Source organism: Notamacropus eugenii, chromosome 5, assembly GCF_028372415.1.
Source record: "Notamacropus eugenii isolate mMacEug1 chromosome 5, mMacEug1.pri_v2, whole genome shotgun sequence".
NCBI classification, from domain to species: domain Eukaryota; kingdom Metazoa; phylum Chordata; class Mammalia; order Diprotodontia; family Macropodidae; genus Notamacropus; species Notamacropus eugenii.
Window position 1 is genome coordinate 258,796,425 of NC_092876.1, and position 27,406 is coordinate 258,823,830.

At 37.6% G+C, this 27,406-nt stretch overlaps 1 protein-coding gene across 4 annotated transcripts in view; it reads left to right on the forward strand.

Moving 5' to 3' along the window:
- MYO1B (myosin IB) overlaps positions 1-27,406 on the forward strand; it is a 210,525-nt gene that overhangs the window by 41,345 nt on the left and 141,774 nt on the right. For all 4 annotated transcript variants that reach the window (XM_072612699.1, XM_072612702.1, XM_072612703.1 and 1 more), the window contains exon 2: positions 8,550-8,693. In XM_072612699.1, coding sequence (XP_072468800.1) covers positions 8,559-8,693 — 135 coding nt within the window. In that variant the 5' untranslated portion in view covers positions 8,550-8,558. The remainder of the gene's footprint in view (positions 1-8,549; positions 8,694-27,406) is intronic.

The window sequence follows — 27,406 nt, forward strand, 5'->3', positions numbered from 1 at the left end:
AGCTAAATGTATTTAATAGGCAGTTTAGGGATTCTTGTTAATATAATATTTTTTAAAAACCCAACTTTTTTTTTTTAAAAGTTCTGGCATAAATGGATTGAAAGTTTGTAAAATCTTTTCTTTCATTGTTAACATGCAAAATCTTACCAGAATGACTTTAGCTCTATGCTAAGAGACAGTTTCTAATTTGAATATGGCCCAAATTTTATCTTAGATGCTACAGCATATAGGTAGGATCAAGAAACTGAATGATGTATAGACTTGCTAAGGGGTGTGCTGTACAATGAATGTAAAAACGATTTGACAAATTGTTTTGTGCAAATTACTTAAATGCTTACATTTGCCAAAATAATAAAGCAGAGGGTTTAATCTGTGGGTGCCAGGATGAAAACATATCTTTCCTGCCTTAGGAATGGAAAAGAGGCTCACAACTAGTGAATTGGCAGCCAACTTTGAAGTTTTTGTTTATGTCTCAGGGACTAATACAGAGATACAGGCAGTCAGTCAAATAGTGAACATTTATGAGTTATGTCAGGGCATGTGTTAGGTGCTAGAGATAAAAATTCAAGGAATAAAACAGACCCTACTCTGAAGGAGCTTACATTGTAACCAGGGAGAAAACTTGTTTGACTATTTACAAAGTTTTCAGTCATGTCCAACTCTTTGTGATCCCACTTGAATTTTTCTTGGTAGAAATACTGGAGTGGTTTGTCTTTTCCTTCTCCAGCCCATTTTATAGATGAGGAAATTAAGGCAGACAGAGTTAAGCGACTTAGCCAGGGTCACACAGCTAGCCTAGTTAAGTGTCTGAGGCCAAATTTGAACTCATGAAGTTGAGTTTTCTTGCTTCCTGGCCCAGCACTCTATTCACTGTGCAACCTACCTGCCTAATTACAAAATAAATGTAAGATAATTTGGGGGTGGGGTAAGAGAAGATGGGGCCAAAGGGAAGACACTAACAGGCAGATCAGTAAATAATTTCCAATAGAAGATAATTTTGAACACAGCCTTGTCAGAAAGAAGTAGTTCTAAGAGGCAGAGCTAAGGAGGGAGAACATTCTAGTCAGCACAGAGATAAGGAGATGGAAGATGTATGTAGTGTTGTGTGTAAGGTACAACAGGTGCAACTGTGGCTGCACCATACATGGAGTGTGTGAAAGTGAGTAATAGGGCTGCAAAGGGAGATGGAAGACAAGTTGTGCCCTCCCCCCTTTTGGTATCAGATCATCTTGGAGTTAATAGGGATCCACTGGGATTGTGACTGACATGGTCAGACCTGCACTTCAGGTAAATCACTTTGACAGCTGTGTGGTGGATGAATTGCAGTGGAGAGGGACTTGAGGCAAAGAGATTAATTAGAAGCCTTTGACAATAAGTAGTCCAGTTATCATAGAATCACAAAATATTAGAGTTGAAAGAAACCTTATATGTTTCCTAATCTAGTCCCTTCATTTTACAGATGAAAAAGCTGAGGCAGAAGTAAAGTGTTTTCCCATGTATCCCACACTTGGTCAGTGTCATGAGCCAAGGACTATGGCTCTTCTTGGTGTTTTTTTTCCAACTCATCATGTCATGTTGGTCTGTTTTGAGTCCTGTCCCATTCGCTTGGGAAGCAGGAATGACCTCTGCACTTACAGGTGGTGGAGTTAGTAAACTCTCCTCCTCAATCTTCCATCCCCTACCCCCCTCACAGCGTGTACACTCATAGGTTTAATTCAAGTCAACCAGCTCTCTAACTCATGTGTTTGAGAACAATTTCTGTCCTTTTTTCTTCACTTATTTTACTACTAATACCAGGGTGGGGTTCCATGGTTATGCAAGGATATTGTTTCTAAGCAGTGAACTCTGACAGCAGTATCCGAGCACAATTTTTCCTGCTATTGCTGTGGCAATCAGAAACATAGCCCTTTGAATGCAGAATCCCATGACTCTTGAAGAAACCCTCTATTTTTAGCCTACAGTATTTAATTAAAATAGTTCATACCTTTTTGCTGACCTCACCAGGTATAGAACCTATGTTACTAATAAGGAGGGAGGGGAAGAAAATATACCACTTCCTCTCAAAATAATCCATGCAGAAGAAATTTGTATATATTTTTGGCCATTAATAGATAGTTGGTCTTTCATACTTTCATACCAGAAGTCAAAACAGAAAGTTCCTGACAGGTAGTTTCTGGAGAAGTCAGAGTCAAAGTAGAGAGGAAGGAGCCCATCTGAAAAATTTCAGAGATTATGACACTGGGCAAATCACTTCACGGTAGACCTCAATCCATCACCTGTACCTCTGAGAATACAGGTTAGTAATTTAAAGCTGGAAGGGATTTGACTTCTCCAGAAACTCCTTGTCAGGAATTTTCTGTTTTGACTTCTTTTCCCTTGGCTTCTTTCTGTTTCTCCAAGTACATAAAAAGTCTCTTTTTCTGGTTTCATTTGTCTTAACTGGGATCCCATGGTTAGTCTTTGTAGTAATTCCACCAAGCTAGTTCTGCTTATTTGTAGACCCTGACTGCTTACCTTAATGGTTTGTTTTCTTTGTTTTGAAGGCTTCTAAGTACTGCTAGGAATACCACTCTCCCTGCCCCCACCCCCATCCCCAGTATGCCTACTGGGTCTGCTACAAGTTCACAGGGTTTACTGTCTGTATTGGTCTTCATTGCTGCTGGATTTTAGTTTAGTTAACCTCTTGTTAATTCCTTATCAGATTTTTCATGGCATTTGTTGCAACTCATCCCTATCTTAAAGCTCTTAACACTGTCAACCCCTTTAGTTAGATGACTTTTCTTTTTTTAAAAATTATTTTTAATTATACTTTAACATTATTTTAAGAAATTGAGCTCCAGATTCCTTTCCTCCAGTCCCTTCTCCAACCATTGAGAAATATGATATCAATTGTACATGTGAAGTCATGCAAAATATTTCCATATTAGCCATGTAGCAAAAGAAAGTGAAGAAATAGAAAGTGAAAAAATTATGCTTCAGTCTATACTCAGGGTTCATTATTTCTCTCTGTGGAGGTAGATAGTATTTTTTGTCATGTGTCCTTTGGAGTTGTCTTGGATCATTCATTGTATTTAGAGTAGCTAAGTCTTCCCCGTTGATCATTGTTACTGTTGTAACAATATTACTGTTACTGTGTGCAGTGTTCTCTTGGTTCTGCTTACTTTACTTTGCATCAGTTCATGTAAGTTTTCCCAGGTTTTCCTGGAAACATCCCCCTTGTCATTTCTTATAGCCGAGTGGTATTTCATCCCAATCATATACCACAACGTGTTCATCCATGCACCAGGTGATGGATAATCCCTCAGTTTCCAATTTTATGCTACCACGAAAAGAGGTGTTACAGATATTTTTGTACATATAGGGATGGCCCTGTTTTTTCACTTTGCTACAGAAATCAAGACCATCCTTCTTTAACTCACTTAGTTCCCTTTTTCTTTACCTTAAAAAAAAATCTCTTAAAATCCCCAAAACAAATAAGTAAAACTTCAGTAGCTTTTCCCACTACACCACAACCCTTTCTTCCTCTTCATTACTTTGCCTGTTGTTTCTTAAATGTTAGGTTCTCCATGACTTCTCTGTTTACTCACTCCTTATTATCTTCATGTAATCTGGCCTCTCAGTCAACTGACTGCCTTCTGAAAGATCATTAGTGATCTCCATATCCAGTGACCTCTATTCTTAAATAGTTCTTAATTTTGCTTTGATATTTGACACTTTTGACCTCTCTTGCCTTTTTTTGCAAATTGGCTTGCAAAAGTGTCTTCCACAATATAGCACTGTCATTTTCTCCCTTTCTTTCATTGATTTTTCCTCCTCAGGGGGCTTTCCTCCAGTGGAATCTGTTAGGACCTCATTCCATATTAATTCTCTCTCTTCCTGACATCTTCTTTTCTTGCCTTTAGGTCCTTAACTATAAACATTAGAAATCTCTTGTCCAGACCTCTTCTATAGTGCCAGTCCTAGATCTCTGCCTGTCTTCTGGACATTTCCAGATAAAATTAGTCTATAAGTTTTATCATTTCTTCCTTTTGAAGTGTTATCTGTCTCCTCCTTGCTCTTACCATTCTCACCCTCTTCATTCAATCTTTCCTTAATTAATGGGATAGAATGGAGCTGAAAGAGGGTTCTTGAGGTCTGCTCGCTTCATTTTACAGATAATAATAACTGACATCTGTGTAACATTATGAAGTTTATAAAGTGGTTTTCATACATGATTTCTTTTAGATCTCACAACAGCCCTGCAACATAGGTATTGTAGGTTTTATTAGCGTTCCTCACTTTCGTGATGAGAAAGCTATGACTTGGGAAGGTTAAGTAAATTGGTCAAGGTTACATAGTAAGTGTCTACTATTATCATTCCCCACTTTACTGGTTGGAAAATTGTGGTTTGGAAAACTAAGTAAATTGCTTATGATCCCATGGAGTTAGGGTTGGGATCTGACTCCAGGTTCGGCACCCTAGTCACTCCAGCATGATGGAACTGAGGCTGAAAAGAAAAGTTAAGTAATTTGCTCAGGGGCATGTGACTAATTAGTAGTTGAGCCTAGACCAATATCAAGACTAGACTATGTCTAGTCTTGTCTGAATTATTTGCCTTTGAACTCTGTTTTACCCCTCAAATACTATCTCCTTCAGGAAGTTTTGGAAGATCTATTGTCTTCTTAAGAAAAAAACAACAGACCAGTCTTGATGAAATAGTTTGTTTCAGAATGCTTTCATGCACTTTTCATGTAATAGTGTATATTCTGGTTATCAGTATTGGCATCATCCTGCTACAGAACTAGAGCGGTGAATTATAGTCCTAGAATCACAGACTCTCAAACTTGGAACACTTCAGTCTTGCCTCTGCCTGCCTAGGAAGAAACCCTGTCTGTGATATTCTGGACAAGGGATCATCCAGATCTCTAATGAGGGGAGGCAGCCCATTTTGGGCATAGCTCTAGTTTTGAGGAAATTTTTACTTCTGTGGAGCCTGTGCTTTTCTCTTTGTACCTTCCTCCCGTTTGCTCTTAGTTCCACTCTCTGAGTCCAAGTATAGCAAGTTGAATCTTTCTTACCAGTTGTGCCACTCTGGGCATATTGCTTCATCTCCATTTGCTTCAGGTTCCTCAACTGAAAAGTAAGGATAATAACAGCACCTACTTCCCTGGGCTGTTGTGAAGCTCAAATGAGATAATATTTGTAAAAAGTACTTAGTGTAGTGCCTGGCATATAATAAGTGCTATATAAAAGGTAGCTGTTATTAATATTTTTAGAAGTGTTTGCCATAATACCTGACACATAGTAAGTTATTGGATTCTCCCCAAGACTTCTGTCTAGGTTAAATACTCCTGGTTCCAGCTTGGTCTTCATCATCCTGTTTCTTGACTTTCTTTGTATGTTCTTCATCTTGTTGGCCTCCTTTTAAAAAAAATTGTTAACTAGAACTGACATATGTTACTCTAGTTAACTGTGTGTGTGTGTGTGTGTGTGTGTGTGTGTGTGTGATGAACCTTTTGGCAGACTTCTGATGAAGCTGATGGACTCTTGAAAAATGTTTTAAAATGCATAAAATGAAATACATAGGGTTATAAAGGAAAGCAGTTATATTGAAAAATAAAAATCATGCAAGTTCATTGATCTTAGGTTAAGAACCTCTGTTCTAGCTATAGAGTGGCCATGACAAAGTACAGTGAGGTAATTATCTCCTATGTTCTGGACACTCAGCATCTCTTAAAGCAGTGCCTAGTAGAGTGTCTTGTATGGAATATTTGCTTCATCAGTATTTGTTGAACTGAATCCCATGATGACTACACTTACATTGATTTTTTTGGCTCACATATTACACTTTTGACTTACTGAGCTCAGCCTGATAAAACTCCCAGAGCTTTCATTTCTGAAGTTGAAATGAAAGTTGAAATTTTACACCTGTCTTGTGAAATGAGTGAGTTGGACTAGGTGAGCTCTCCAAGGTCCTTCTAAAACCTGTGGTGCCATATTGATTGTGGTGCCTCTCGGGACTTTTGTCTGTTGGCCTTGCTTCATGGCTCAGACTTTCAGAGATGACCATATTTCATTACCTACTTGGAGTTAGCAGTTATTGTACTTCAAGGTTTTTCTTTTCTTTAGACTTAACACAAAATTGTGTGAAAATAGTGTGAGCATTAGAACTCTTGGTAACAAATTTTTTTGATATTTAAATGGGAAGGGACAGTGATAGGGAAGCCTTCCAGTGGGACTGTTTGCTTTTGTGTTCCTTGTAGGGATTAAAAACCTGTCTGTCTTTTCCCCAACTATGTCTGTGAAGAAGGACTTTCACACAGAAATCCACCGAGGCCAAGAATTTAGAATTCCTGTTCCAATTCACTTTTCCTTGTCTTAAATGTTAGTAAAATTGTGTATATTTTAAACTCTTCTCAGCTTCACTTCCCTCTTCTCCTCTCCCATATCCTCTCATACATCCCACTCTCCCAAAAATCTAATCTCCATATCCATCCCTTTTCATATATGTTTAATTTGAAATAGTCTACCTGAAGTTGGTTTTTGGCTTTGTGTCCATGTGATTTTGAGTGCCTGAAAATTTGACTTGCATTAATTTAGAACACTAAAAGTTCCTAATTTTCCTATTTAAGTTAGGCCTTAGAGTAAAGTCAACTTGTTCAAAAATGCTCCTGGCTTTTCCTATACCACCAGGGAATGACTGTTTCCTTCTTCCCATTATCATCTGTTCGGAGATGGAGTATAGTGCCTCATTCATTTGAACAGGCTCTACACTCCATCCTGGACCATTATTGTTTTACTGTAGTTTCTGGGGGCCATCTCTTAATAAGCTGGTTGGCATGAAATCTTTAAAATCTCATCAATTTTTTTTAAAAAAGCATCTCTATTATCTTTTAAATGTTAAACACTTCCTTATTTGTCTTTTTCCCCCACCTGTGAGGATGAGGCCCCAGCTTAATCTTGGTTTTATTTCTTTAGTTGTTTCAGAGCAGGTATATATGAACTATTTATCCTCATAGTGACAGAAATGGTATGTATTAACTCTGGAGTTTGTTCAAATTAATTACCAGGAGTAGCCATGATTCTTGGCTTCTTGGAAGGAAGCACCAATTTAATGCAGTTTGACTACCTTTAAGAGGCATATACCATATAGTGTGAAAGGCAATAGTAATCCAAAGGGCATATTTTGAATGCTAAAATGCAGAGCAGCTAAGCTACTATTTGTATGGTGGAAGATGTTACAGCGAGTTGTTCTTTAATGGAAAGACCTCAAAGGTAGTTTTCTTCTTCTATTATGTGATAAGGGTACAAAAGCTGTTTAGAGCCATTTTGTTACCAATTTAGGGAGCCTGAGGGCCCAACTTAATTTGGTTCTAGAGTCTTATAACATTTAAAAAATAATTGTGTGCATATGATTAAGAGAAACTTTTTGTGCTCTTGAGAATGCTCAGTTTGATAACCCCAGGGATGGCACATTTTATAGATGGGTAGCTAGCTTTTTTGTACTGTACACTGGCACTATACACTGGCTTTGATATATGCTTTTGTGTATACACTGGTAGAAGTGGTGATGGAGAATTCTTTCCTCTTTAGTGTGCCTCTTTTTCTACTTGGTAGAATCTCTACAACATTGAAAGGAAAAGTCAGTTTTTTTGGTGTGCTATTTTAGCTTTGTGCAAATACTAAAATTCAGCATAATAACATTGTGTGGTATTTTAATTTTACTAGTACCAAGAAGCACATGGTTATTTGAATGAAATTTGATGCCACTGAGGTCACTATTGGCATGTTCTATAATCCTTGTGAACTGGGCGGCCCCCAACTCTTGTGAATAGGTTTGGCTCCAGGAGTTGGTTTATACATTAATTATTTAGAGATCAGAATGCATTTTCCCTAAGAAACAATGAAATAAGAAGAGATTTATTTACCCAGGCTAACCCACAAAAATCTATTACATTTATAATACATTTGAACTATAGAACCAAACACTTTACCTTGGAGTTTCTATGGAGAGAATTTTAACTTGAGATGCTAAGAACACATTTTGCTGTGGGGGTGGGGTGGAGACTTTTTTTCCACGGTACTTCTCATGGGGATGGACAATGGCTGACATAGAAGAGGGTGAAGGATTTCTTCTTGTAGGAGAGAGAAGGTAGAAGTTCAGACTCTGATTGTGAAACTGGAGCATGGTGGACCAAGGGGTCGGAAGAGGAGGGGCTAGTTCTAGAGGGGCTGGGAACTTTTCTGGGAGTTGGGGAAGTTGGGAGGAAGTAAGAAGTCTCGTCATGGTACCTAGGTGTGGGGTTTGGTATTTACATTAGTGGTTTGTAAGTTGAGTACAATGTGCCAGTGTGGGTTTGGAATCAGAGAATCTGGATTTAGATCCCAACTGGGTCCAAGTTCTTTGCTGTCAAACTATGGGATTGGATCTTGTAGCTCTAAATCCATGATTCTATGGGTGTTTATAATTTGGACACTGTCACTATTATGTTTCTGAAAGGCATTTAAGTACCTAATGGAAGTGATTTTGCTCTACTTAGTTGACTTTTTATTTTTTTCCTTGATCCTAGTGGAGTGAAATGGCCAAAATGGAAGTGAAGACATCCCTTCTGGACAATATGATTGGAGTGGGAGATATGGTTCTTTTAGAACCTCTTAGTGAGGAATCATTCATTGATAACCTCAAGAAGCGGTTTGACCACAGTGAAATATATGTAAGTACAATTCTTCAGTCAGTTCACTCAGCAACCTCTATGTACTGTGTATCGTGTGGGTGTTATGGGAAGGTTAGAGGGTCCTTACCATGAAACTAGCTATGTATAATCAGAAGAAAAAATAGTAACCAATTTAAAATCTTCCAGGGGTGCCTTCCTTTGACATGTAGTATCTATAGCCAAGCCACTAATAAAATGTGTGCCATTAACTTCTTTTTACAAGTATATTGACTTAGTTGTCTGCTTTTTATATGCTGGGAACACGAGAGTATATTAAGTACGCATATGTGTTTCGTGCCTGGAAAGTTTGGGAAATACAGTCATGTCCTATTTGAAGAAAATATGATACGATGAAGTATTTAAGCACAAAACTGCTAAACTAGACAAACAGAGGGGGGGATTTTTTTGTCTTATGAAATGATTCCTCATTTTGTGAAAGTATTTACCGAAGTGTTAATTCAGATATTCTTTGGTACCTTTAAATAGATTTAAATCTATTGAAACTTAGAATTACTTGTAGCTTTTCAGAAATACATTTAGTTTATAAGTTATGATGTACCCATGCAGTTCATAGGATTATAGAATATCAACTGGAATATCAACTTAGAGATTTTCTGTTCTAGCTCCCTAGTTTTATAAGTGAGAAAAATTAAAAGAGCAAAGTACAAATTCAGCCATGAAAAATAGGCATTGGAACTTGTGCCGAGCTTAAATCAGAGAGGGCCAAAACAAAGCTCATAACATATTTTATTCTTTGGTTTTTATGAACATTTGTGTTTAGGGGGATAAAGCTGGATGTGTTTGCTACATGTTTGTGGTTTCCTATCTGACTACAAGGGAATCAGTAGAAGGAAATATTGAAATAGGAAGGGAAATCATACAAATCATGAACATTATTATTTTGAATAGGTTTCTAAATCTATTTCTGCTTTACCTGCCTTTTCCTCCCAAACTGATACTCATAGTCTTGTGGTTAATGCCCAATGGAATGTTGGGGTTCTGTATTGTTTCTTTATAAAATAATAGTATAATTTAAGACAGGAATAGGGAACCTTTGGCCCTCTAGGTCCTCAAGTATGACCCTTTGACTGAATCCAAACCTCACAGAACAAATCCCCTTGGATTTGGCCTTGAGTCCTCACCTTGATCTAAGAATTGACTCTCTGATGTATTTTTTTTTCCTGAGACATTGACAGTTAAAACAGAATTGCTGAAAATTTTGACAGCTTGCCACAACACAAAGACATATTTGTTATACTTTCAGAGATGGAGCTCTTCAAAGCCCTTATTTTGTTGAGGGGGGAGGGTGCGGAGATAGAAAGTACCTTTGCCAAGCAATTAGCTTCATTGTTTTGGTTGGCAGTGACATGTGGTGTCACCTTCCTTCAAAGTATAGAAAGCATTTTGCCTTCCAGGTGGGAAAACCCAGCAGTTACACAGCTTTGGTTGTAATGTCTGGTCTGATGCCAAATAAAAGACCTTCAAACACAGATAGGCTTTCAACACCAGTCTTTGTTACTGGGGTAGAAGGAATAAATTATGTCTCAACCAACTTTACTGATCATTTTTCCTTTTGGCTTCAAAAAAAGTACAGTTCACTATTACATGAATTGAAAGTGGGCCTGAGGATTGAGAGTGGAACATTGAGTTCATTCTAATACCTGATCCATTGTGGCCAGTAAAAACAACCGCTTTTTCAGCCAAGTGCCAAGCTGTAGTAAATTTGTGAGTCTTCTATAGACAGGATGTCTGGGTTCCACAGCTTCCTAATTTTATTTTTTAAGCCATCCCAGGAATGTTTTTTCTACTGTGAAGCCATTGTGCTACTCTGCTTCCAGATACTTTCTGGACATCACAATAATATTGTCCCCACATCCTCAATATGGACCGATTACCAAGCAAACATTTGGAATCATTTTATTTGAACGTAGGGGATAGCTCTATTTTGTTAGAAAGAATCTTTGTTTGGGTCATCATGGACTAGGCCTATTTGAAGATAGTGAGGTGGTGCGTTGGATACAAGTATTGAACCCAGAGTCAGGGTGTCCCAAGTTGTTTGACTTTGCTGATTAACATCTGTCTGCCTCAGTGTCCTCATTTGTGAAATATAAATAATAACTAATCCCTACCTCCCAGGGTTGTCATAAAGAAAAAATGAGGCAGTGTTTATAAAGTGCTTTGTAAACTTCAGAGTACCATATAAATGATAAGTTGTTATTATTGAACCCCACTTTCAAGGGTCCGAGGAGATCTTCCTTCCATATTGAGACATTTTAGAGAATATTAGCAGATATGAAATTCAGTAATATATTAGCTGTTTAAACACTAGCTTTCCAGAATCCTCAGGTTTCTCAAATGGTATTTTCAGATTCAGAAGAATCTAGAAAATAAGATAGAACTCTTTGGCCCCAAGGAACAGCACCCTAAGCAAATAAACTCTTTGGGGAACAGTCGGAGGCCCTTAAAACTGCACCAAATTCACTGATATTTGTGGAACAAAAGAAGTTCTCTGGTTGACTAATGATGTCTGTAAGAGGCTGATCTTTCTGAATAAAATCTGGGAGGAGGAGCTGGAGGCTGAAGACCGTAAAGGAGTAAAAGCAAAGATAATGGAGCTGGAGAGCGTCAGAAGTCAGCGATTACAGTCGTGCTGATAGAGATTAGAGGTAGACACTGATGGAGAAAAGGAGCAAGCAGCAAAGATAAAGATGATGCAATTCTGAAGTGTTGGGGGAGGAGGGGTAGAGGAAAATGACCACCCACACTCTCAAGTGACATTAAGTCACATTTTGTGTCGGTTGTGTGTGCAACACCTCAGGGCAGTGCTGAAAGCATTTGCGTCTGATGTTGAGGTTCTGCCAGCTAGTACAAGTTAGGCTTCTAGGAGGGCTTACAGTATGATACTGTCATCCATGGTGCACATGCATGTCAAACTAGAGTCATGTATGTTGTAGAAACCATCCTATGGCAGATTCTCATTGTTTCTAATTGTGAAAGGCAAATGGCAAAATTAGGTGAAGGTCATAGTAACCTTAAGAGAGATGCTTTGGAAAGGGTTAGCAGGAGAAAATGCTGATGAATCAGTCTAATCTAGATCTTTAGGGCATCTGTTGATTTTTTTTTTTTTAAATGACTTTGAATCATCCAACATTGTGGAACTGCTCTGTGACATGGACCTGGACTTTGCAAATGGCTTTTCTCAAAGAAAACTTTTGAAGATGCTCTTATTTCTGGGCCTATTGTCAATGAAAGGGGGTTTAAGAAAAATCATCAAGTGCTCCTGACTGAGCCAAACAAAGCATGGTATTAGAAGACAGGTGGGAAATAAGAATTACAGAAGAATTTTGTTGCTTCTTCAGGGAGCACATTTCTGAGCACCATCTATCACTTGACTCTTTAACAAAACTAGAATTTCGGGCAAAAACAAGTTTAAAAATTAAATTTTTAAAGTTTTCATTTTTAAAGTTGTTTTTGCCTGAAATTCTTTTAAGATAAGCATTAAAGGGTGTTTTGTAGAGAATTGTGGACTTGGGTGTAGATGAAGACAGAGAATCTCTAGACTTTGGGATTAAGCCTTCCCCTTTCCACTGTATCATCATACTTACGAGTAAAATAGATGAAAGGGTACAGGTTGACCTTTAAAGAACTGTCTTTGACAACTCCAAAAAGCTCATGATGGAAAATGCTGTCCATATCCAGGGAAAGAACTATGGAGTCTGAATACAGATTGAAGCATACTATTTGTTCTCTCTCTCTTTTTGTTTTGTTTTGTTTCTTCTTTCTCGTGGTTTGTTCCATTGGTTATAATTCTTCTTTACGACATGACAATGTGAAAATATGTTTAATATGAATGTATATGTAGAGCCCGTATCAGATTGCTCACAGTCTTGGGGAGAGGGAGAAAATTTAGAACTCAAAAGCTTGTGGAACTGAATGTTGTAAATGAAAAATAAATAAATTTAAAAAATTTAAAAAACGACCGGTCTTTGGTCTTTTGACTTAGTGATGGAAGAACCATAGATGGTGTTTTGAGTGATGATAGTAAGATAGAGGACAGTGATAATAATTCAACAAGTATTTATTAAGGGCCTGTTATGAATAAGGTACCATGAGATGTCCTGGGGTAGGAAAGAAGGAAAAATAAATAAAAAAGGATATATAAATAAAGGAAAGAAGGAAAAATAAATAAAAAAGAATAAAAGAAGCAAACAGTCCTAGAAGTTTGTATTATATCTGGGGAAACAACATCTACATATATTCGTATATACCGAATAAATATGTACCAACTAAACACAAGGTAGTTGGGAAACTCAGACATCATGTAGAAGGTGGTACGTAAGAACCACAATAGGGAACTGAATTTAGTGAGTAAGAAATACTCTAAAAAAGCATCTGGATGGTGAAAAAATAACTTGGGAGAAAGCATCTTCACCTTTTGATTCTCTTAATAAATTTGCAGAAAACCAGCCCTGTTTTATTGCTTAGGAGGCCATGCAACTGTTTGCTTCAGAATGACTCAGGTCAAACTGGCATCAGAGTCTTTTTAAGAAAGTAAGTTCCAGGGCTGACTGTATTGATTATTCATTATTCATTCAGTTCAATACCCTTGACCATCTATCTACATCTGCATGTCTGTGTGCACCTTTACCGTAAGTATATGATACTAATGACCTCAGTAATTAATTATATCATCAAGCCAGAGTTAATCTGTATTTAGCAAGTATTGAAAAGAAATCAGGAAAGTGTATTTTAGAAAATGTGAGAAGGAAAGAAAACAGCTTATTTTTCCAGGTCACATGACTAATGATGGAGGACCAGGCATTTTCTCCAATTCTTATGATCTCTCAGACCTATCTATTCTTGTTGATGTGAGAATACCTGATGAATTAACAGCAGTAACAAACTCACCCAGTACCCTCTCCCAGCATTCACCACATTCAGTCTGGGCTTAACAAACCAGCCCATGGACTTGCAACATAACTAACCACTACCATCCCTCCTCATTGCCATGGAGAACCAAAAGAAAGAAACTTACTTGTGCTGAGACTGCAGTGCCCTGCCACTTAGCTAGAATATTGAGGAAGACACAACTGGGGCTTGACACTAGGGTTTGTGTGTGGATCTGTCAGACCTTTCTGAAGCAAATGACCCAGCATCTACTTAGAGTTAGTCCTTTTCTCCCTAGCAGAGATTGAGGGTGGGCCCATGAGGTAGATAGAGTTTAATAGCATTTGAGAACTAGTTCTTTGGGATACTGCATTCAAAAGGGGAAGGAATAAAAAAAGTAAACTGTAGGGGAATATAAGGAAAAAAGACTAGAATTAGCAAAGATCTCAGGAAGAAGGAATTCAGTTAAAGATCTTCAGCATAAGCAGATAAACCAATAAGGATACTAATAACAGAAGGGAATATGACTTCGAGATGTATGGTGTCTCTTAGTAAGTTTTTCAAGATGAAAGAAAATGAATCAACACCCAAAACAACAGAGAACCATGTGGATTTCCAAGAGAGCATAGAGCCATAAGCAGATTATTCCTGAATGATTTAAAAAAGAAAAATTAAGAGCAGGATTTATGGCCTTCACAGAAGAAATAATTGGCAGAATAGAATAACTTGAAACCACAATGGCAGGTCTTGGTGAAGAAATAGAAGAGAAGGTAACTTAGCTGGGCATGCAAATACTCAGAAGTTAAGGACAATCTAGAAGAAGAGAAGCAAAAAACATTAAGGAAAAAAAATTTAAAAAAAATTAAAAACATTAACATTATTAATTTGTATGATTTCCATACATGCAAAACATATTGATCTCAAAGACAAGATTTGTAAAGTCAACTTAAGGATTATAGATCTACTAAAAGAACGTGGAACAGCAAAAAAACCCCAAAACTCACAAAACTGAACACTCTAGTGCAAGAAATAATGTAAGAAAAATGTTTAGAACTTCTGAACACAAAACAAAATGCCGTTTGAAAGACACACAGATTTCCTCTAGGGGAAAAAAACACTTTTGCTTTAAACTCTAATACATGTAGTGATTAATTTTAACTATTCTAGTGACAATCATCAAGTTCTACTTAGAAAAACCTGCAAATATAAAAGAAAGAAAATTTGAATGACAGAAGACTTCTGCATCCACTAGCAACCACAGGAGGGAATATAGTAATATATTCTAAAGAGCAATGGAGTTTAAAGTGAAGGCTAAAGTGATGTCTTCTGCAGATCAAAAAGATGAATATTCGATAAGAAGAGATAGTCAGAACATACCTAGAAAGAAAACAAATGTAAAAAAAAAAATTTGCTTCCCAAACACCCCAGACAATAGAAACGTAAGAAGGGCAAGCAGATACAGCAACCAAAGATATTAACAATAACAATAAAGACCAAGAGACCATTAAAGAGATAACTTTCTAAGCATAAATGAAGAGGTAAGAGTGGAAGCAGAAATCAAATAGAAGTCAGTGTATAGAAATTAGCCTGAAACATCATGGACTAAATCTCACTACATTCTGCCTACAGGAAAATTAGTGGATTTTTTGGCAACTGCATTACACAATGAGAGTGTATAAAGGGGGATGGGAAAAAGGTGACATAGGGGAATATGTGATCCAGCCTAACAAGTCAAAGGTCCACAAGGAAGGGAAAATAATTCCTGTAGTCTCTCAGGAAGAAGAAAGTTTATATGAAAATGAGAGAGGAGGAAAAAGGAGAGATTGAAAAAGAGGAAAAGAAAGGGAGAAAATCTTGTTTAAATTGTGGGAGGCATTATTACTGATGAGTGGTCCTATAGGAGAAAAGAAATATTCTATAAAAATAGATGGGGGATTTACAGTGATTATTACGTATAGAGAGTTGGTGCTTGGAGAGACCACTCATTCTGCTCCAGGGGGAGCTGACACCCAGAACAGTGGGAGGGCTTGGACCCAGGAAAGAGATTTTAAGGGAAAAATGACCAAAAGGAAGGCAAAGGTCAATAATGAACTGTACAATCATAACCACAGGAAAATTTCTACCATGGGGCATTATCTTCTCTATCTGTCACCTTCAAGAATTGGTATTTTTAATAATGAGACCTAATAACATCATAAAAGAGAAGATATTAAATTAGAGAGGAAATGAACTGGAAACCAAAAAACTATTGAGTGATAGCTTTAAAAGTTTTTTCTTCTGAAAAGACTTTAAAAAAAAAAAAGATAAAACTTTTAGCCAGTCTGATTTTTTAAAAAGAAGGAAGAAAATCAAATCAAGAAAATAACAAAAAACCAAACAAACAAACTAAAAAACCAAACCCCAAGATGAGATCATGACAAAACAAGAAGAAATAAAACAAATTATCACAACCTACTCTGTACAGTTAGGTGCCAATAAAACTGAAAACACAAAAGAAATAGAGGAATACCTTCAAAAAATAACAAATTTAAAAGTTGATACTTTCAACAGTTGTTTTACAGTGATGTCTAACCCTTCATGATCCCATTTGGTGTTTACTTGGCAAAGATACTGGAATGGTTTGCCATTCTCTTCTCCAGCTTATTTAATAGTTAAGGAAACTGAGGCAAACAGGGTCAAGTGACTTACCCAGGGTCACACAGCTAGTATCTGAGGCCAGATTTGAGCTCGGGAAGATGAGTCTTCTTGGTTTTAGCCCCAGAACTCTATCCAGTGCACCATCTGGCTGCCCTGAACAGATCCTTAGCCATCAGCAAATCTTTTTCAACCAGAGCTGTTATTCCCTGAATTTTAGATCGTTGAACTTTTCTTGAAAGTAGAATTCCTGTTATTTTTCAATGAAAAGGCAAGGAAAAGCATGTACCCGCAGAGATTAATGCATTCGTTAGACGTAGTCCATTTGTTTAGTGCTTGTATTTTCCTTTCAGGTGTTACACTTTAAAATTATATGGTAGATAGTTCTGTGACTTATAATAATTATCTTTATGGTAATCAGAAGAGTTAAAGAGTTAAAGTTCAGAGTTAAATTCAGAGCTAGAGAACAGGATTCCTCTCCCAAATGATAAAGTGTTTATTTCCTTAATTATAAGAAAGTAACCTCTTTAGTAAATTTATCACAAAGGGATGAACCATGCGGTAGTTCTTCCTTTAAAATAAAATGACCCCTTTGTGGTGATTTAATCAATACTTCATCGTCATGTGGAACATAGGCTCTGGCTAGTTAAAGGTACTGAAATAGAATCTGAGGAGTTGAAAGTAACCAGTAATTGGGTGTTCCCTGCCCTCCTCTACGTCCCTCCCCTGTTCTTATTTCTAATGTACACATTGCCTACGTGTTCCCAATGTTTTGTGTTTTTTTTTCCCCTGGGAGGAGCATATGTATGGTGAGTTACATTTATTTAATACTGTAAAGACCAATGTGAAAAAAAACCCAAACATCCAGAACCCAACTCTGTTATTGACCGTAGCATTGTAATTTGCAGACATGCTGCTATGCACATTTTTGAACTGTTTGTCTAAAAAAAAAAAAAAAAAACAGCTCAAAGGATGGATAAAGTCCAAAAACCTTCCTCAAGGAACTTTGGGAAGTCTGGTAACTGGCTAATAAAAACAATGTGGTACCTAGCATCTTGTGACCAAATTCCCAGCATTTCAAGCCCAAGGAGATAGAGTCCTTGTTTTGACAGTGACTGTCCATATTGTCATTTTTGAAGGTTCTCACGGGTCTGCTTCGTGCTGTCATTTGTCTGATGTCCTAGAACATTCATCCATCCATGTGTTATTCGTTTCATTGAAATGTTCACAATGCATTCATCTGATAAATGAAAGTGCTCTGTACACAAAGGCCTTTTGTCAGGCCTTTACGATTTGGTCTCATTTGTGTTCATTTCACAAAGTTAGAAAAAGTACAAATGGTGATATATCTTGGATTAAGGTCGATGAAAGAATACTGAGGATAGAATCCTTAAAACTTTAAAAATAGACACTTCCCCCCCTCCCCAATTTAGTGTTTTAAAAACAAGATTATCAGGTCGTAACTTTGGGAAAGTAGGATTGTACAATGGATAAAGATATCCGAGATACCTGGATTTGTATCCTTTTCCTAACACGTCCTGCCTCTGTGATCCTAGGCAAGTCATTTAATCACTCCGTGTTTCTCAAGTAATTTTCGGAGACAGTAAATTGCAGAACAGATACTGATCTTCACTAGTATAGGGAATTCCCGTACTATTAAAACTTTTCTGTATTAGTTAGTGTTCTGGTAAGAAGGTAAAACCAAACAAAAAAGAAAACTGGATTGGCAATCACAGATTGCTTATAGTAAAGCTCCTAAGTTTAAGACCCTATAATATTTTTGTGATTGAGATTTTTAAAGAGGCACAGGGTACAGGTATCCCCAGAAGCTATTCAGGGTTTTTCTTTGTTGCTAAACTTAATCTTGACTTGAATTGATCTATTGGGAAATAAACGAACTGGTCTTTGTAGACCTTTTTGGCCTGACTTGTTTTTTGGTTCATTTTTATTTCCTTTGAGATTGCAAAGATGAGCCCTGCTTGAATGGGGAGATGCTACTCTTTCAATTGTGGGGTGTTTAAATGACTTTGCTGCTTTACTTCCTTTAATTAATATTTTATTTTTCTTTCTTGTTCCTCCAAGAACTCTGACTCTAGCTACCACCTCTACTTACTCATTACCTACTTTTCTGCTCAGCTGACAACAGTCTGACTTCAGCTTCTTCTCTTCCACTGAAACTGTATTTTCAAAGGTCATTGATTACATCCCAACCACCAGATTCATGGCCTTTTTTCAGTTTGTGTTCTCCTTGACCTGTCTGTAGTACTTTAAACTATTGACCAACCCTTCCTCCTTGATACCCATTCCTCCCTTGACGTGTGTGATGTCAGACTATCCCCTTCTCACTCCATCTTGGTGGCCTCCATGCTGGCTCTTCATTTTACCCTCTACATTGAGGATTTTTGGGTAGTTTAATCCTCAGTCCTCTGCTCTTCTGTGTATGTACTTTCTCTTTTGGAGATAGCAAATATGCCTACTTCTTTGACTTAGTTCTTTATTACTCCCCAATATCTATATTTCCTTGAGTGCCAGTCTGTGGTTGTTCAGCCATGTACAGGACATTTCTGCCTGGATATCTTGCTGTCATTACGGCATCATATAGTGGAAGGATGCTGGATTTGATGTTGGACAGACATAATTTCAGATCTTGGTTCTGTCCTTTACAACTGGTGTACGTTGAACATAGCACGCAGACTTTGGGACTTAGTTTCTTCATCTTTAAAATCAAGGGATTTTGCTGTATGACCACCAAGGTCCCTTCTAGTCCTGGAAACTCCATTTGAGGCAGTTCCCAAGGCAGCCATGCTCACTCATCACCCAGTTCTGCCCCTGACTCTCTGGACTTAGGTATCCAAGCAACTTTTTAGCAACTTTTCATATGTTGTCTTTCCTTTAATAGAATGTAAGCAACTTGAAGGTAGAACTGTCTGTATTTTTTTGCCTGTATTTATAGTTCCAGAACTTAGTACAGTGCCTGACACATAGTAGGTACTTCATAAATGTTGATTGAAAGAATGAATGAATATTGAATAAGTGCTATATAAATGTTAATTATTATTTTTATTATTAATTTTATATGCCAGGTAATGTTAAGTACTTTACAAATATTATCTCATTTGCTCCGGAGAAGTAGGTGCTATTATTAGCTCTGTTTTACATTTGAGGAAACTGAGACAAGCAGAGGCAAAGGGACTTGCCTAGGATCACATAACTCATGAAGATCTGGGACTAGATTTGAACTCACGTCTTCCAACAACGGGACTTGTGTAGGATCACATAACTCATGAAGATCTGAGGCTGGATTTGAACTCACAGCTTCCTGCCTCCAGACCCAGTGCTTTATCCATGGTACCACCAAGCAATCCCAATACCAGATACACAAAGAGTAGGTGGAAAATAGCCTTAGAAGGGAGAGCACTAACACCCAGGAGGTGGCATTTGAGTTGAGTCTTGAAGGGAGCTAGGGATAATAATAGTCATAAGTGAGGCAGAAGAACAAGCATGGGGAACACCTAATGCAAAGTGATGGAAATTGAGCCCCATGAGGAATGGAAAGTGGGCCAGTATGGCTGATCCATTAGGGTGCAAGGAGAAGAGTAATGTGAAAGGCTAGACAGGAATAGGCCAGGTAGTGGCCTATTTAAATGCCAAACAGGGGTTGTTTTATTCTGGAAGTAACGGGGAGCTAACGGAGTTTATTGAGGAACAGGTTACCATGGTCAGACCTGAATTTGAAGAAAACCATTTTGGCATCTCTATTGATGATGGATCAAAGTAGGAAAAACTATGAAACAAGAAGACTGATTAGGAGAGTACTGCAATAGTATAGATGGCAAGTGAGAGGGGCCCAAATGAGAGCACTGTTTCTGTGAGTGGACAGAAGAAGATCCAGGAAATGTAGAGGAAGAAAGAAGAAATGACAGCAATTCTTGGATAGGAGGGAAGAATGAGAGTGAGGAATTGAGGATGATGCTGAGCTCATGAATTTGGGTGACTGGATGATGGAAAATGATAGTGTGATAGGAACATTTGGCAGAGTGGTAGTTTTGAGGGGAAATATGACGAGTTCTCTTATGGTCATGTGGAATTGAAAAGTGTATAGGTCATCCAGTTCAAAATAATCACTAGATAATTGGTGATGTGGGAGTAGAGCTTGAGAGAAAGAGAGGATCTAAGAATCATCTGCGTAAAGATAATACTTGAACCCATGGGAGTTTATAAGATTGACATTTTACAGTTATAGAAACTAAGACTTATAGTTTAAATAACTTGCCCAGTGTTACAGAACTAGGAAGGATTTGAATGCACATCTCTTTGATTCCAAGTTCAGGGCTCAAATCTTAGGTCAAAAACAGACTCCCAAATTTTCATTTAATATTGTTTCCTTCCTTATAGTTTTTAAAACTTTATGGTAATTATAAATGTAATATTTTCTCCATTTCTTCACACATATATTATGTACATAGTGTAGTCCCTCCTCCTTTTAAAAGTTGTATGTATAGTTTACTCTTTGCATAAGAGTACACTCCTTGGGGCACACTTTTTTTAGTCTAATGAAAAAAGGCTCTTCACTTATGTTAGGGAATTGGCCGAAGGAAAGACAAGGAAGGCATAGATAATAAAAAAGGAAGTAGGGTGCCCAAGTTGATTTCAGGTTAGAAATAAGAAATACAAAAGAAAAAGGAGTCAAAGATGACCCTAATTCATGTTTTCCTCTTATAACAAATCTTTGATAACTGTATACCTTCTGCAAGATACAGTTCTGACCTGATACTTGGGTTTTCATGGTTTGTTCCCAACCTATTTTTCTAGCATTATATTCTTTAATTCCTTTCCATAAATTCTTTGCTTCCATTGCTTTTCTCCACAGTTGTAGACACCCTCCCTTCCTTTTTGTCTGTTCACAACTTTCCCACCCTAAAAACCTTAGTTTAAATCCCTTTTGTCCATGAAATCTTTCCAGGTCATTTTAATCTTTAGTAATCCCTTCCTTATAAGCTCACTGTGTTTATTTACCTTATTACTGATATTACATTGATGGTATGTAGTAGATAGGTAGATAGAGCCCTGGGCGTGGAGTCAGGGAGACCCGAGTTCAAATTCTGATTCAGACACTTACTACCTTTGTGACCCAGGCCAAGCCTCTTAACCTTTCTCAGTCAGTTTTTCTTATCTTTAAGATGAAGAAGTTGGATTTAACAGGCGCTACAGCTCTAACTCTGTAATCTGATGTCTTTGTTCTTTAGTTAATTATTTAATTAGTGAAGTCATTTGGTCCTCTTCAAGAATTTAGGACAACGGTCACCCATTTTCCAGACTTTTAAGGACAGGGATCATGTTCCCCCCCATATGTAATATATATATGGAATATATATGTATATACAAAATATATATGTATACAGACATATACATATATCATCTACATGAATATGTAACATATATATGTGTGTTTTACATGCATACTTGTGTATGAGAACCCTGCACAAATATGGTGGTCATTTATTGATTAGAGATCAATGATGATACTATATGACAACTTTATTTCATGGAAGTCAATATACAGCCACAGGAATTGATTGATTTTTCTCAGACTACCAGCTGAAGCTGTCTTTCAGCATCACATTTTTAGGTGAAAGACTTCATTTATCAGTAACATGATCAAAATCCTTTTCTTTCCAGGCTCAGACTTTTGAAGGCAAAGGCAGTATTTGGGGATCTCTGGGATTGTTGTTATATCCCTTTGATGGCAGTTGAGACTTAGTAATCAGTGTTTGATATCTGTTCATGTGGGTGTAGGAGCTGGTCCTGTGAATTCCTAGGTTAGGAGCTGGGCTTACTAGAGGGAATTCCTATGAACCTTTTACTAATGCATGTTGGCATTTTCTTTGAACCTTATAGTCTTAAAATTCTGAAGGAATCATGATGAATGCACTCTCAGAGAGAGAACTGATGAACTCTTGAGGGCAAATTGAAGCATACTTTTTTCATTTTCTTTATTTTTCTTGCTTTAATTTTATCTTATTTTGCCACATGGTTGATATGGAAGTATATTTTGTATGATGTACACGTATAATTGAAATATTGCTTACCTCCTTAACACCCATTGAGACGGTATTGAGGGAAGAGGGAGAGAATTTGGAACTCTATTGAAACAAAAAAATGAAAAGAAATACAAAAAAAGAAAAGAAATAGTATTACAGAGTTACCTGAAGCAGTGAGAGATGAAATGACTTCCCCAGAGTCACAGTTTATATGTGTTAGAGACAAGATTTGAACTCAGGTCTTCCTGTCTTCTAGCCTACTGTTTTATCTACTGGACCACATTGCTTCTCCATCCTTTCGTTAATGTGCTTTAACAAATATTTTCAGTTTGTATTGTTTAGTTTATGAGATTGTTCAACTTTTTTAAACCATAACAAAGGGAAACTAGTAAAATACTGTGTAACGTTGCTTTATTCTTTTAAACTTTGAGTTTTGAGAAAAAAAATTTTTTAAAAAAAGTTCTTCATTCTATTTTTCTTGTTTTGTATAGTTTGTGAATGTTGTAATCACATATTATAACCTAGCAGGCGGAAAACTCCTTACTACAAAAATGTTGGTAATTCTTCCCGTGGAATATGGGTACTAGGCCGGTTTCCTGTGATGAGGAAAACATCCTGACAGGTGTTTTTCCTCCCTCTATCCAAAGCCTTTTGGACACAGCTCTGTGTGTGTGTGTGTGTGTGTGTGTGTGTGTGTGTGTGTGTATGTGTGTTTGTTTGGGAGGGTTCATTTAAAAAAAATTCTAGATCAGTCAAGAGACTTGGAGTTCTTCAGGTCTTAGTTCCACCATTCACTGTATGTATGATTCAAGTCACTTACCTTATGCATTAGTGTCAGTCACATGAAGATGGGTAAGATAATCCTGTTTGGCTCTACCTCATAAGGACAGGAGTCTCCTTTGTTATGGTCAAACTGTCAGTAGATGTACCTGCTTCTTCTCAACACACTCACTTCTAGAGGCAGCTAAGTGGTGCAATGGACAGGGGCTGTCAGGTACCTGAAGTCAGGTATACCTGAGTTCAGATCCGCGATTCAGATACTTACTAGTTGTGTGATCCTGGGCAAGTCAGTTAACCTTTGTTTACTCCATTTTTTTCCACTTGTAAAATGAGAATAATAGTAGCACCTCCCTCACAATGAGATTGTAGTGAGACTCAAATGAGCTAATATTGGTAAAATGCCTGGCACATGCTAGGTTCCCTTTACTCCCTTCCCCTCATCTCCCTTCCTGTTCCCACTTTCTTTCCTTCTCCTTCCTTCTTTCTCTCCTTCCCCCCCCTCCGTCCTCCCTCTTCTCCCTTTTTCTATCCCTCTTACCTTCCCTCTCTCCCTCCATTCCCTTTGTAGACTGCTGTCTTAAATAACAGTGACTGAGTGCTGTGTGAGTTCCATATGAACTTTCTTACGGAGTTACACACATGGGATTTGTACCAGTGCAAGGTCACATGCCCTTGGGTTCTTGGTTGCATTCTAGTTGGTTGATGTTGACAGTTGTATGAACTCTGTCTAGGAAGGTGTTGTTCATTCACAGCCTATAAGCAGCCATAGTGTATTATTATTATTGGCGATCTGATGACCCGTCTCTAGAAAGGCTACAAATGTCAGGCAGGATGTTGTTTTGTGCTTATGTTCTCTTGATTGGACAGTATCTGGTCTTTGAAGGCGAAAGATTAAATTATTGACCCAACATGTTGCAGAGAAGCATAAAATCAAATGATAAGCACATGGGGAGAAATTAAGGCTTGTAACTGTGTAACAGCATTTTGATGAAAAAGTAAAAAGTGGAGTTAATCATCTCGGGATTTGTCCAAACTGTGGCGCATCTAGAGGCACAGTCCATGTTGTCTGAGCTCAGGCAGTTTACAGAGTTTCTCTGGGACCTGAGTTTTATCTTCTGTAAAATGGAGGTTTGAGCTAGAATAGCTGGGGCCCCTATGGATCCATGGCATTGTTAGGAGTTTGAGAATACCAGTGTACTCTGAGCGGGATCATTTTGAGCTTTATTTAGCTCCTACAAAATATGGAGCATGATTTGGTATAATAAATACGCAAAAAATGTTTTCTGTAGACCGAGTATACACAAATACGTATATGTTGGTGCTGTTAGGATTACAAATTCCTTTTAAAATGTTACTGAATAGAGTAGCTTTTTGTTGTGATGTTATTTAATCAGTTTAATTTGCATACTGTCATGTGAGAAGCACAGCATGGTAGTAAACTGGATAGAGCATTAAATCTGAATCAGTAAGACCTGACTTCAAGTCCCATCTTAACCATTTATAGTTGCATGGACCCAGGCAGGCCACTTAGCCTCAGTTTTTCATTCTGGGCCTCCATTTCTCATCTGTAAAATGAGGAGGTTGGACTAGTTTATTGGACCTGATTTGTAGAATGCTAGGGATTATGTAGAAAGGTTTTATTTATTTTTTTCTTTTCAAAATTTTTGTTACCTGGTTGGGTCAATAAAATCCTAGCTGAGCATCTTTAAGGGTTAGGGTTAGGGTTAACCCTAACCCTGAATGCGCTTGATTACTGCTTGAGTTCTAGAGTCCCCTTAGGGAAAATTGATGGAATACATTAGTTCAGCCATATCATAGTAGCCTTGAGTTGCTGTGTGGGTTCTAAGAACTTTTCTTTTCATATGCCCAGGACCCTCATGCCATCACTAATGCCCTATGGGGAGGCATGCCTGTTCCTTTCCATCTCTTTCTCATAGGTATCACTGACTTAAAATGTTGTTGGTGCCTTTGTTTCAGACAGCTCATAATTTTTCTCTTGGTATATTTAGTGCTTAAAGTGAGCATGTGGCACTCAGCCATTTTAGACATGGGACTATGTCTTTCAGAAGCATTGATTGCTTTATGATAATGTGATTTTGGTCTGGATCCTGTGTAACAGTGAGTATTTTATACTTTTGGAGTATGATACAATTAGAAAACAGCAACTTCAGATTATGTTCTGAAATGATATGTTTTAGAGAGAAAAAGCCAGTGCCTAGTTGTTATTGTTGGTATAGCCCAACATGCTCGCCAGTCTCATTTCCACGTAATCAACAGTAGGAGAAATTGCTTTGGTCTGTGCCAGAATGGTTAGTTCCTTCAAGAGCTCTGAGGTCTAACCAAGCAGTGAAATGACTTAAATGAAGCCCTTCCCTGACAGTTTTTGGGATCTGCTTAGTGGCCTAAATCCAGGACAGCTTCCCCAAACCCCACCCTGTCATCTACTTTCTGGTAGTGACTCAGTTTAGAGAGGGTTGTCACCATGAAAAGTCAAGTTTCTCCCAAGGTAAACATGGGATTACTTAAAGCCTTGGCTAGCATACATAGATTTTTTTTTTTTTTTTTAAGGAAGAGGCTTTTTAAATGAGGAGTCCAGGAATCATAGTAGATGACAGACCTATTGTCTAGGGGAGAGGCTGTTGAGTAAAAAAGCTGTACTTCCTAGTATTCTTTAGTATAATAGTTCAGTTTTTGACACTCTTTGTTTTCTGTGGACTGAGAATCTTAGCCGTGACTGGCCAGTTTCCCAGCTGTTAAATTATGTGGGACAAGAGAAAATGAGGGAGAATAATGTAGTTTAGGGATCCATGCAGTGCTAACAGATGGAGAACAGGTTTACTGAAAAACCATGAGCATTACACGTAGTTTACTTAGTATTCAATTTCAGCCCAGGGATACTTATGATAACTTGTCAGCAGTGGTTTTGCAGTTCATTTTCTTGGCGCTAGGTAAAGTGAGTGTAATGATCTGTAAACCTCAGTTTGGGAGTATGAGACATGGAGGCTGTATATAGTTTCTTTTTTTTGCAATAGTGCCACCAAGGTAGATTTTATCAAGAGTCTCAATATTAAAGGGAACGTTAAATGTTTAAATGTTAAAGGAAACTTTGCTTCTGACAGATTCTTATTCCTTTTTTTCATTTAAACAGTGTGTTCAAGAAATTAAGGAAAAAGGTAAAGAGAGTTTCTAGTACCTTGCATTTTCCCCTCAAGGGAATTTACCTCTCAGCTTGTCTTCCGCTAATTCTTCCCATCCACCATGGGAAGGTCTCCATTTGTCAATGAATGGATTCTCTTGATTCTTATTTAAAAATCGTTCTGTTAAAATCTGTTTAAGAATAGACATATGTTGCCTTGGCCAATGGGGAAGGAGGGAAGGAAGCCTTTGTACAATACAGGAAAAATAAAATGCCAACTATCACCATTGGTAGCCTGTAAGTTACCAGGTGACTGATTGTATCCATTGATCTAGTGATCTCTCTAATGAAAAGTTATTAAAAGGAACAAGAAAAATTGAACTGATCTATATAAAAATATGTAGAAAGGTTTTATTTGTATATCTAGTGAAAAAAGGCCAGGTCTAACTCAGGCCAGGCTCTGAGGTTCATTTCTGGTCTTGGGTTGGGTTGAAACACTTGTAGTCCATTGGATAGCCAACAAAGAAGAAATTTGCTTAATAACATTTAGAGGATATTTAGCAAGAAATGTGGCTCGGATTAATTTGGGCACAGCTCCTCTGTGGCTTTTTTTTTTTTTTTGCGCCATTGTGGTATGAAGTCAGAAGCATGTGCCCAATCCAAGGAGTCAGTTAAATTCTTTTTCACTGAACTTCTGTAATTAGATGACTGGAAATTGTCTGACCCTTAATCCTCTGGACCAATTATGTCTCAAGAATTTCTTTTTTTTGAAAATAGGTTTTTTTCGTTGATATCTTTTGTTTTTTCATTGCCCAGCTTTCTCTCTTTGCCTCTTTCACTCTCCCCTCCTAGTGAGTCATTGCTTACAACAAAGTAATAAGATTTTTTTAAAGGAAAAAGAAAAAGGGGAGAACATTCAAAACCAATACATTGCAAAAATCTGACAGTATATGCAGCATTTTACCCAGGCTCTCTATTACCCCTTCAAAGGCATGTGGAGGAGTGACAGAGTAGTTTTTCATATCTCTTCTTTGGGATCAAGCTTGTGCACTGTAATTTTGCAGCATTCATTTCATTTGCTTTGTGATGGCTATTTGCAGTGTTCTAATAATTGTGTATTTTGTTTTCTTGCCTGTGCTCACTTTACTTTGCATCAGTTCATGTAAGTCTTCCTGGGTTTCTCTGTAGTCATCATATTGGCTATTTTTTTTTACAGCTCGATCATGTTTTATTAC